Raw genomic sequence first — 13101 nt, forward strand, 5'->3', positions numbered from 1 at the left:
ACCTCAAGTTCACAGGTATTGGCATCTGTAACTTATACACACTGTGACTCAAAGTTTTGAACTGTTACACAGTGAACCCAGAAATTTCAAGTGGCTAAATTAAAAAAAAAAAGGAAGTGGGCTCTGGTAAACAATTGAAATAACCTCCTATAACAGCTGTGTATTAGCACTCAATTCCTTTGTGCACAGCTTTTGGGAAATATTTCACAAAATGTTTTTCATTTTATACAATGCATATTTGAAGGCATGTATGGGATACAGCACTTGATACATCACATGTGTTTCTAACAGGCTGCGGTAGAGATCAATTTTGATACAGATAAGAGATGTTACAATAAGACAACTGGGCAAACAGGTTTGCTGGCTGGCTGAATGGTGAGGGAATTCATTCAGAGAGACTCATGTTCACTTACAAATGTCCCATGTTACCTTGGGCAAGCTAAATGCAGCTCCCTACTGAAGTACTCCAAAACTAAATGTAAATTATGACAACATGATGCCCCATGACTGCACTATCCTTTCTTGAATGCATATCAGTGATTCAGAAACTGCCCTCCATAACTGATAAGAAATGGAACAGAGTTCAAAAGTGTTTGATGTAATGCAGCAGTGTGTTAGGGATCCAAAAGCCTGAATGAATCTTATTAACAAAAAGCAGAAACTGAATGATACATGCCTTAAAAGACCCAAGAATCAGGAATAAGAAATAAGCCACAAATATTTCTCTCAGTCACATTGTTTTCTTTTCTTTTTTTTTTTCCAAGTCTTGATGTTCAAATTCAATAGTTCCTATATTTTGCCACAATCTGGAAACCACAACTGAGGATTATGTCTCTAACCACAGCCCCACTGGATTGAAAAATTAATCCGTGACTCCATTTTAGGCTCAAGTTGGAGAAAATTCTACATAAGTGATGCATTCTAGCTAATTAAGATGCTTCTTAATTTGCAGAGCAATAAAGAAGTACCTTTACAAGTTCTAGTATAATTTCCTTCACCTCTCATTTGTCAGGTGGATTAACAAACATGTATAGAGATGCTCTTCCTAAATAATAAGCTCTGAGATCTACTCTCTCACGTACAGGTATCTCAAGGCATTCCCTCTGTTTCTACCTGGATTTTCTACTGGGGAAAATTATAAGGATTTTGGCTGTTGCCCTGTGATTTCTGAAAGTCCAGGAGCTGGCTCAGAGCTTCAGTCTCACATGATGAGTTAGTCTGCAAGAGGACAGTAAATCCAATGCATCCCAAATATGATCAGCCTCTGCATATGCACAGACTATATGCAAAGGAGATGCTGGATGCCTAGAAGACCCAGATATATGGCCCATCTCATCCAGAGTGGAGATGAGGAATATCTACAATGCACAAAGTTTGTCCAGATGGTCCAGTCACCATGCTCACCACAGATCTGGAAACTCTCACATACTTGCAGCTCCTCAGCTCAAGCCCTCAGCCTCACCTCTCCTAGCAGCATTCTTCTGCCTGGATAGGAAAATGCAATGCTGCCCCAAAGTAAAGGCTGAAGCCACTTTGCAAGAGACATAAAGCACTTTCCAAAGTATAAAATTACTACAAATCTGAAAGAAAAGAGACTCACAGGACTTCAAGCCAATTTGGTTTGGGCCAAATCAGGGTTGACTGCAATCAGCTCAGAGCTTGAGAAAAATTTTCCAGCACTAGGAAAATTAAAACCAGTGATGAACTGACAAGGCGACTCTTTTATCAACAAGTTTATGACTCCTGCAAGCACACTTGATACAATACTGCAGTTCAGAGATTACATTATGATGATGCCAATCAAAGACATTGAGAAAGACTCGAGAACAGTTCCAGCTGTTCACTGTGTCCTAGCAGATCTGTAGCCACGTTCACCAGTGCTCTTCCCTGCTCCAACACAGTGCAATATTTAAGGTCCTGTGAGATGTTATAGTTCTTCTCTGACAAAAAACAAAACCCAAAAAGTTAAAAGCATCTACTTCACTGAATTTGCTATTTCTCAGGAAATATTAATTGAAAACTTCTTGCTCTGTGTTACAAATTGCAGCACAAATATTATGATTCCGTAAGTCAAACAAGATTAATATCCCTCTTTCCCTGCAGGAAATCCTAATAAATGCTACAAGGGTTTCCAGCTTTTCAGGAAGTGAAACTGCTGGACTCTCATACTCTTTTATATTTGGCTTCAGTGGGAAACTCATTTTGCAACTCCATCAAATACCAGTTACATTCCTACAAGGAAAACAGTCCAGCTGCCAGTCAATAGACATTCGACCTTGCAGAGAAACCTGAAAGGCACTTGTACAAAACAACAAGATCTGGTTACAGTTGCACTCTCACTGCCAATTCCATTAAAGCTTATCTTTAAAATGTAATGAGCTTTTTAAAAGTGGCCAACGCCAAAACCATTTTACAGCAGCAGCCAGAGCCTTGCTGCTGCTTTCCAGCGCCTTCCCATCACTTTTTTCTATTTATATGAGAAATTACTTTGTTATCTCATAACTCCAAATACAGTTAACATGCTAAATACAAAACAATTACTTGCCTCTAGGGAGAGTGGCCCAGTTTCAGCAAGCATGAGTCATTCTGCTTTCATAAACCCACCCCATTACCCTTGACCAGCGGACATTTGGAAGGTCACAGTTCAAAGGCACTTTCGTAAATTTTATTAAGCTACAAGAACTCTGCAGGGCAGCTTCAAGCTCTTCTAGGCATCTCACTTAGTGCTGTTGTTTTTCTTCCAGCAGCTCTTGTGAAGAAGTCCAGATCTTCTTGCCTAAACGCCAGAGGACAACTTCTGGCTTTGGAAAGGCATCACTGAGTGGGTCACTCCAAAGCTCTTATGGAAGATGAATGCATTTAGGCACACAACAATAAAATAGAGAGTACTAACAAGTACTTTTGCTTTTTGGGACACACAACTTTGGAAGCAGCTGGAGCCTTCAGGGGATTCTCTATCAGTAGAAATTGATATTATTGATAAATTCCATTTTTGCTTTGAGACCTTGGCTTAAATAATCAGTAAGCACAATTTTTCACATACGCTTTCATTTTAATTACCATTTATTAAGAGAGCAAGATGATGAAATTTCACACTAGACTACCTTTAACCTTAACATTTTGTCATGAAAATGACCTTGTATCTTGAATGGTGCAGCTGCTTACTCCTAAATTGAAAAAAAGGCTCAATCTAAAGTTGACTAGAGTTAACAGAAACCTTCCAATGACTTAAGCCTATGCTGCCCCTTAGAAACCAAAGAGCAATGCTCAGGCAGGGCTCTGTGCTGTTGCAAGCATTTTTTTCCCCCTAGACATAAGCCAGTAAAAGCTGCTGGCATCAGCACATGGAGTGAAAGGCATGTTCCACATCTCCTTCAAATAAATACTGCTGCACATCACAACCTGGGCAAGTTACCAAACCTAAGAGGAATCTGCTGCATGTGTGCAAATGAGCAACAAGTCACAGCGGTATGTGCACTGAAAATCCTCACAACTTGAGACAAAAAAAATTCTTTTATTTTACCTTAACCTTTGAACAACTATTTCTGTGTAATTTACTGGACAAGCTCGTGAGACACCAATGGCAGCCAATCCACTAGTGACTATAAAGTAGCAGAAACTGCAGAACAAGCCTCTCTACATTAAGACCAGCAGTAAATTCCACTTGAAAAGTTTTCTTTAGAGTCACCTACCTGGAGCACGTGGTCACATCTATCATTGCTTTTCATGGCTTTCACACATCAAGCCAATGTATCTGCCGGGCACTAGGGGAAAAGAGAAGTTTTCAATTCTTCTTCCCAATATCCTCATCACTTCAAGTACTTTGGGATCCTCCCCCACAAACTCTGTGTGTCTTGCCCGGAAAACACCCAAACTGCTAGACTGTTTAAGTACAAGTGTCTTTCACACTTCTGCAACCATTGCACAACACTTTTCCCTAAGAGTAGTGTCTGCTGGAATTCAGACTTTATGCACACTGCACTACTGCAAATGACTTTCTCTTGCAGCAGTCTTTCGCTAAATTTTAAAGAGGTTCTGTCATAAAAAAATAAAATCTAAAAAAACAGGAGATACAATTTTTAGATTTTTTTCCTTCCCCAGTAGTCAGATTGAGCACTGCAGCAAATAATTTTTGTTACTTTTCTCATTTTATGGCTAGACCTAGAAACCTTCATACAGTATTGAGGGAAAGAAGGGTCTTGACCTTGCGATAATTTTGATCAAGGAACCTAATTTACAGAGGCAATTGTTTTATCACAGAAATTAGCTACAGACACAAATGACAACATGAAGACATCTAATTCCCCATGAGGTAGGAAATGGCTAAAAGGGAGAAGTTTCTGGCTTGGGGCGGGGTGGGTGGCGGGGGGGGGAATGTGTTTGGGATTCCTTGTTGGATTTCTTTGTTTGTTTGTTGGACCAACTAATCTAGCTGGGGATAAGAAAAACTGAGTTGATAAAAGAAGGGCTATGAACATGAAAATCCCTGAACTGACTTCTCCCCTTCTCCCCCCCCACCTCCTCCCCCCCAAATCTTTTGGCACAATAAAACAGATTATCTCTTGCTCCCTGCTTACACACTTAGACCATCTTAGACAACAGAAACCCTTAGTAATCTGGACACTTTAAAAAATGACAGGATTTGGCAGTTTAATCCATTCTCTCGCTTGCAAATAATCACAGCTAAAATCACCTGCAGGTTTAATATCAAACCACTCAAATGAAGATTAAACAGAATTTAAGTTTCCATAATGAATTTAACACTAGGCAAAGTGACAAATCTATTAGCCCAGCCAAAGAGAAAAAGTTCAAGACATCTTGTCCAGGAGAACATAACACTGTTGTTTTTGAAATAACCAATTTCTTCCAATCTTTAGAAACACAATAAAGTCTTAACTACATGTTTTATGAGGCTGAACACAGCTAATCCATATGGACCTACTATAAAACAGATGTACCACTTTTTAAGATAGACATACAGAATTCTCTAAGGTGTGGAGCTAATCTTTTTTTATATATAAAACAGAGACATTTTCTGAAAATCTGTTTCAGTTCTGTGGTTCCACATGTTGAAAAAGGTTACATGTGCAACCGAGAGCTGCAAAGTAGAAAATGTTGATATGCAGAGAACTTTTGCATTGGCCTTATTTTCTTTGTCAGAAACATAGTCTGCTCAATTCCTGTCTTAGTTTTGTGTTTGGCAGCTGCAGAACTATAAAAAGCTTTGCCATTTAAAACATTTTTAGAAGAATGATATTGTATTAGGGTGACAATACGGAAGTCATTTATCAAAATGTCACATTGTCTGGGGAGATAGATAGCAAGTGTCACCCCTGGGCCTCAAACAGAAGGTTAAAAAATTAAAAACATGCCCATCATCTCCACTAGAGCACACTATAAACTGAAAGTAGTCAAGTTTGCTGTTGTGCTAAGCCTTCTGTTGAAAGAGAGAGAATTTCAACAGTGTTTATTCTCTCCCAAGCACCAAGGCCTGTCTGACCTGCTCACAACAGCTCTAAAGCTAAGTCTGTCCCAAAAGAATTTACTTGGGTGAGCGCTACAGTAGGCTGTTCAAGGTTTGGTAGCAGGTCTGTATGTCAGTGAGAAAAAGACAGAAAAATAAGTAACAGAGGAAAAGAAAGAGACAAAGCAAAACCCAAGCCAACAAACAAAAAAAAACCCAACAAAATTGGACAATCTATAGAACTACATGTCATTTAATCAGAGAGAGGTACAGGCAAGGCTTCTCCTGTGCAGGGCAGCATCCAGCTTTCAGCTACTGCAGGCATGTGCATTGGCAGCTCTCCTATCAAGCTCGAGGCCCAAACTCTGCAAGGGGCTCAGTGCTAGAAATGCCAGACTGCTGCCTGTATAGGGGCACGTGGTGGCAGAGGCTCTCTTTGAAGTGAAGAATGAAGAAAACACCTAAAGTACAGGAGAGCTGTCAAAAGGTATGTTTGCACAGTATCTCCCATCAGCCAGGCAAGTGAGGTGGGGCAGGAAGGTAGATCAGCATCATTTAGAGCAAGTCAGAGAAAGAAAACTATCGCAAAGCCCTGGAGGAGCCTAAATACTACAAAAACTCATAACTGTCCCACCTTCAGCAAGGGGTACCAAGAGAGAACAGTTATTCATTAAAGAACAACCTTTCCTTTCTCAGCTCTGAATGAAGGTCAGTAACAGCTGACCAGCGTGTTCTTCTGGGTGTGGCTGCTGCAGAAGCTAAAGAGCAATTCAATTTACATTCTCTTAATCCAAAATCAAGTCAAACAGAATTAGCTCTAGGTCCAGTTTTGTTTAGCAAATGCCAGATCTAACACACCATAACCAAAAATTCAGGGGTCACAATCTGCCACACAGCACTACAGAGCTGCCAGCCCCATCTCTAGCAGGTACCTTACTGCATGTCCAATCCATCTGAAATCAAAACTGAGCCACAGACTATAGCTCTTCACTTCATCTTGGGGTTCAGCAGTGCTTTTCAGCACCTCCAGCTGAATCATCACTAATTCTGAGGAGCACAAATGACTCATCTCAACGCAGACCAGTGCACAGTCTCTAACATCAGTGATGTCACGTCGTGCTACTTACGTGGGGCAAAGCTTGGAGTCTGCCAAGGTCAGTGGGGTACAGACCGTTTACCCCACAGATAACATGCTCAGTCTTCCTGCCAACATCTACAGTGGTTCCAAAGTAATCAACTAGTAGTTTACCCCACATTTTACTAGATAGGAATAGAAATGTGAACAAGCTGTAATATTCAGCACTAAATCCATTCTAACTGCAACAATACCAATTTTCACACTCTTCACCAATGAGTTTGTGTTACCTATGTGCAAATTTTATTCAAGTGCCAGAAAAGCTTAGTCCATCCTATGAAACCAGAGCCACATGCCTGATGTAAGGATTAAGTCTTCTCCAAAAGAAAGGGCATGATAAAAAGAAAGCAACATAAGCAGCTGCCAAACTGATGAATTTCCTCAACTTAAAGGCAATTCTAATGGTATTTTTACAACATTTTCAGAAAACAGAAAGAAGCATTTTGTTCCAAAACCAATTTATTTTTATTAAAATCTTATACTGAGTGCAAGCATAAACTCAGCACTTATAAAAGCTGTCCAACCAATGCTTCCAAGACTTCTCAATCACATTTATAAGGGCGAAAGGGAAAACAAGAACCAATATATTGCTGGGCTAGTACAGCACAGAGGCAGGGTCTGCATCTTACCCTCACAGCAACAGACATCCTATGCACTTCCAAGCTTTTCCATGGGAGGTCTACTCCCAAAGCATTAGTAGCATCCCAAAGGGGAGAGCAACAGTGTTGGCAAGAGGTTATGCAGACAGACAGGAAGGCAGATGGTCTCCTGGTTTGGCTATGACAAGGGAGAGGAACTGGAAATGTCCTTGCCAAAAGACAGTTTGGACTCAGAAAAATATATGATTGACACTAACACCAAGCAAACAAAAATGAAAGTTCACATGTCAGGATGATGGCCAAAACAAATCTGAGCAATCATATTTCCAGAACACCATCACATTTGCCAAAATATTTGGCCAAAGCTCATCTCCTTGAAATTTGTTTCCATTGAAGTCATGGGGGATACATACACCTTGGCTTGACTAATGAAGTGCTAACATGAAAAGAGCCTCTCTGTTCTGGGCACCATTGAAGGATCATCCCAATGCACAGTGCTCTAGCTCACTCACATTTCAACTCTAGAGTATTTAGAACCTGATTTGACAAAAAGCCTTCTCTCAGCTATAGTTTCACTTGGGTCTAAAACTGCAGGGTTTGGCCATGAAAGTGTCTTATTTGATATCTCTAGAAACACAATAGTACCATGAGGTCAGTTCATGTACATGAGCATCCTGTCTCCAGCAGCAGCCACAAGCCTTAGGAAGAGTAAATAATACAGGTTAATAGGATACTCTTCCACTGCACTCTCCCATCCTTTCATCATTTTCAGTGTGGAGACTTTCTAAGCCAGGTGTTTTTTTAGTGCAGTTAGTAATTCCCAGTGTATTTCTTTTCCCTAAATTGACTTGTTCAGTCTAAAATTTGTCCCCTGAAACTTGCTCAAATACTTATGGGCTCCTGAAAAAATATGAGGGGAACCTCTAAACTCTGTCCACCTCATACTCTTCCTTTGCAAAACACGAACAGATGACAAGTTAACAAATGCTGGAAGGCACACACTTAAGGCCCTGTGCATCACCCAGTAGTTACGTGTCTATCCAGACCTAAAGCTAGCCAAGTGAAAACTCCAGCTGCAAGAAGAACTCCAGTTGTAAATCCACAACCTTGTGGATTTAGAGAGATTCAGTACTTTGAAAACAGAATCCTGCCTCGATTTGATCTTGCCACCTGCCATTTCAGACACACTGCTCTTGTGCTGATTACTAATTTTCTTTAGATCCAATCATTTTACAAATCCACCTAATTTTAGCTCTGCTTCACCACAGCTGCCAATTGCAGCCGTGTGCAAGATCATACAGTTTGTTTCTCAGCAGCAGTGGCAAATTACTGACACTATTCAAAGAACCCTCAGTTAGCTCAATTTCAATCCCTGCAAAGCTGAAGGACAAACAACCTTTCTGCATTTTAATCAATGTATACAGCAGTACATTCCAAAAATGCTGCAGAAACCTACAGCAATTCTTTAAGGTTTCATTCTTACTGATCCAGACTAGTAATTTTGTTTTGTTGGTTGGTTTTTTGGTTTTGGTTTTTTTGGGTTTTTTTTTGGTAATTCATTACGACATTCCATGAAAAACAATGGAGAGCATGCATGCACATCAGAAGAGTAGAGAGTATTATCCAGATGTACTCAGAGACCACAAAGCCAGATCCCTGCGCTGCACTTGCAGGAAAGTTTAATGGATTATCTCAACCCTTCAAATAGGGCAATATCCTGCCACTCCGAAAACAAACTGTGACCTGCAGTGCTGCATCTGTTTGCGATGGCAGATCTCCAAGCAGGCATGATTTATCTCAAAAGAGGGCTTCCAGAAAAATGCAAGAAGTGTCATCAACCTTCCAGTCAGATGTCATCTACAAAGTTACAGTCAATTTTGGACATGACAAGATTTTTGAGTCCCTGAAGGAGTGTGGTCAAAATGGAAATTGTCCAGCTCAGCCTGTTTGTTAAAATACAGAAAAGGCATATGACGGAGTCCCTGGAAAAACTGGGAATCATGAGAGGCACATCTGAGATGAGCAGAACTGCATAAATCTTAAGAACTGACAGCAGTGTTAGAGGGAACACAACATGGCCTTGACCACACCAAACACAAGGCAGCTTTGATAAATAAGGTAGTGGGTAAGGGAAGTCCCATCTTTCCTCCCAGGGTCTGAGCATCGAATTAGCTTTTCACAAGGCTGAGGCCCCAGAGTAGAACAGACTCATTTCTCAGCAAGTCCAGTTTTCATTGGATCACCACAGAACACTGTTACCTGTGCTCTGTGGTTATCTGACATTCCTAACACTTCTAGGTTTTCTAATTTTGCAGCGTTCAAAGTCTGGAAAAGAACTACTTCATAAAGCACTTCATAAAAATGTGACAAGTTTTTCACCCTCCTATTATTTCTGAGACTCTTCAGTCAACTAAAAACAACTGCTATTGCCTTTTAAAACTGCAAGTACCTGTTAGAAGAATGCTGATGTTTCCCAAGTCCCACCCTTGGATTAAACATGGGCTGTCACACTTCACAACACAAGGAAGAACAGTATCTGAATTGTGCAGTAGTAACAAATGTAGTACATAGTAAGCAAAGACCAAAGGAAAGAAACAACTGCAAATTTAATAAATCAGTAAGTAGTTTTTGGATTTATTTTTCTTCTTCTTCTCAGGCAGCTTTGGAAACCAGGGGAACTTCTCAGAGGACAGCCTGCTTTTATTTCTACTAATATTTAGGATATTACAGGGGACCTGTCAGCAGCAGATTTTGAGTCTACTTCTTCTTCAACCTATTAAGCAAGCAAAGCCTTGGATAGATAACCTCAGACTGTAAATCTGTCTGCAATTCTGCTGAAGGGACAGTGTTCTTCATTGAATAAATACCACACACTTCACAGCTTTAGACTGACAGCCTTAACTTCATCCAAAAGCTATAAAACAGCCAGGGTATTGACTAAAGCAGCAAAACACTTGTTGCCTGAAGTCTCACTTCTGAAAATATTTTTCAGAGGTTCTTGGAGAGATGTAAGGAATATTCCCTGCAGAGCTGCTTTCAATCAGTTGAAAATTTAGATTAAAGTGAAATCTGCTGCGGAAAAACATCAATGACCCCCTGCCCGCATTTAGTTACCAAAGGGGTAAACAGCAATTGCTATGTGAGGAGAGTACAACAGCTGAAAACCTACCAAATTTAGGGATCTCTGATTTGGACTTACCCCACTGCAGCACAGCACACCAAAGGGCTATCAATCCCATGCTGACAACACACGAACTGCCTGAAACACACCATTTCAGCTGAACACAGGTAAGTCTTCAGAGGCTACGACGAACTGTTAAGAGCCACAGAGGAACTGGAGTCTCTTTAGAAAAGTCTGGAAGGAGGTGTTGAGTGTTTAGTAATGACTGGTTACCTAGGTGCATACACAGGCAACCCATATCTCTTACCACAGATGTTAGCCATCTCTGTCTTCACTTGGATGCTCTGCAGATGATTATATCAGTGACTGTAAGGTCTGCACTGACTGAGGAACATAACAAACAGCAAACACCCAGGCTGGAGACCAGCTGGGAGACTTCCCATGGCCAATTAAACATGGCACACTATAGTACATTTTTCCTCTAACAGAAACCGTTTTCGACCCTTCTCTCCACATGGACAAAAATTCCATTTAGATGTCAAGAAAAATAGTTTATTTCACTGTGAGGTGGGAAAACACTTTAGAAAAACCTCAGTTCTGAAAATTATGAAAGAGGACTTTCAAAATCTGCTTCTGCATCAGCCAGACCTATTTAAAATAGGTGATAGATTCAACTGTTTGTGTTTTATTATTGCACTACACTGAGGAAAGGTCAAAGTATTAATTTTTCAGTTCAAATCAATATATGCAAGAAAACTAGAAACATTAGCTATGTCACTCTTTGTAACTATCATGAAGCACCCATCAAAACCTCTTAATGCTGAAAAAATTGCTGTTATTTATGACACAGTTGGCAGTCCCTCTTCTCTTCAGCCTTACAGACAGGCACTGTATAATGATTCAAACCGGACTGCCTACAAAGATGTTGCATATTCAGTAATATCCAGTGTCATCGCATGCCTCGGTCCTTTGGGATTCATCCCTGTGGATGCTGAAATGGTACCAAAAGATGCAGCCCAATGTACAGCACCCTACACAAAGTAAAAGTGGTCATCCAAAGGGTCTTCAGTCTGGAAGACAACATAGGAGGCTCATGTACTGGATAACTGCATATGAAGCATATGACAAATAGTCACAGCCCAATCAATCAATTTCAATACCATGTTTAATATTTGCTCATTTTTGATAATTAATGCACTTGTAGTTATTTCTAGTAACATTAATACAAGAAAGTAGAACCCATTATTCTTGAGTCTGACATATTTGATCCCAAAATTGGCACCCAGATTATTTTTTTCCCTTCAAAGGATGGAAAGGGATAGACAAGCAGTGTAGAGTTAAGTTATGGGGTCTCACTTTACATGCTTTGTAGACTTTGGAGGAAGTTTTCAGCAAAATCATTAATTTTTATTTTTATTATTATAACCGTGTTGTTAATGTTTCCACAGTATTGAGAACAAATACATCTTCAGTCCAGCGAGAAGCTGCCTTGGTAGTGGAGCACACACTGCTATGCATATGCTCTGAAAGGAAGACTTAAGAACAACCACACATGCTTGTTTTAACATGAAGGTGTAAATGGTCCGTTTCACTGCAACATGTGCCAAACAATACATATATATATATATATATATATATATATATATATATACATATATATATATATAACCCACGTTATTTATATATAAAAACAACCCAGGTTTTGGCATTGGATTTTGAGGAGAAGCCGTGTTTTCTCCATACCAATTTTTTGTGCTTTCAAGCAAACAGCTTCAGTTCCCAGGCAAAGGCACTTCTGCCCTGCCCAGACTCTCTCAGTGTCACTGCGGCAGCAGGACAGCGGTCAGAGGGGAGGCAGGTGCCCGACTCCACAGGAGGCTGCGGAACCGCGCCAGCAGCTGAACACCCATCACACATCCCGTGCTCTGTTCAGGTAAACCTGCGGCCGCTGCCCCTCCCCGGCATTTCAGCCCTTTGGGAGCGGAGCCGCTCCCTGGGGACGGTCACGGGTGACACTGCCACGGCGCCCGCAAACCGGGACACCTGCGATCCAGGCCCTTCCCCACGCCCGCTGCCCTCCCCGTGGCCCGGGCCGCGCAAGACCCTGGAACACCCCCGCCAAAGGTACCCACCTTGTTGAGGTGAGGGTTCCTGGTGATGTCGTAGCCTCGCTTCTTGACGGCCAGGGCGCGGCCGGGGCCGGGCGGGGTGCTGCTCCCTGCCTGGCAGCTGCGGACCCGGGTGACGGCGAGCAGGAGCGGCCCCCGGCCGGCCCCCACCATCCGCAGCAGGCGGCGGACGCAGACCCCGCCGCACACCGGCACCATCGTCCCGCTGGTCCTGCGAGAGGGAGCCCGGCGGGGCTGGGCGGGCCCGGCCCGGCCCAGGCGTGCCCTGCCCAGGTGAGCCCGGCGCGGCCCGGCCCAGGCGTGCCCTGCCCAGGTGAGCCCGGCGCGGCCCGGCCCAGGCGTGCCCTGCCCAGGTGAGCCCGGCGCGGTGCACCCGCCGAAGCGAAAGGAAACCCAGGAAGCAGATCCCGCCGCAACCCCGCCGCGGCCGCCCCTCCGTTACCTGTTAAGGATCAGCCGGCGGCGCAGGGGAGGGGGAACCGGCCCGGGCCCGCCCCCGCCGGGGACAGCGGCCCGCCCGCCCCGGGACCCGGCGGCCGTGCGGCGGGAGCGGGGCTGCCCGGCCGCGGCATCGCGGTCCTCGCCCCCCCTGTATCCGCACTGTCGCCATGAGCCGCGATAAAGGGCTCTCTTCGGGGGAGAAGAGCCCCGGC

The 13101-nt window shown here is 42.7% G+C and overlaps 1 protein-coding gene across 3 annotated transcripts in view; it reads right to left on the bottom strand.

Moving 5' to 3' along the window:
• Positions 1-12730, bottom strand: part of ME3 (malic enzyme 3) — a 118988-nt gene extending 106258 nt beyond the window's left edge. For 2 of the 3 annotated variants that reach the window (XM_032099110.1, XM_032099112.1), the window contains exon 1: positions 12452-12730. In XM_032099110.1, coding sequence (XP_031955001.1) covers positions 12452-12646 — 195 coding nt within the window. In that variant the 5' untranslated portion in view covers positions 12647-12730. Of the gene's footprint in view, positions 1-3692; positions 3745-12451 lie in introns of those variants that run through there. The other variant, XM_032099111.1, reaches the window with a different exon arrangement.
• Positions 12731-13101: the final 371 nt, after the last annotated feature.

The sequence above is a fragment of the Corvus moneduloides genome, chromosome 2, assembly GCF_009650955.1.
Source record: "Corvus moneduloides isolate bCorMon1 chromosome 2, bCorMon1.pri, whole genome shotgun sequence".
In the NCBI taxonomy this organism is placed as follows: domain Eukaryota; kingdom Metazoa; phylum Chordata; class Aves; order Passeriformes; family Corvidae; genus Corvus; species Corvus moneduloides.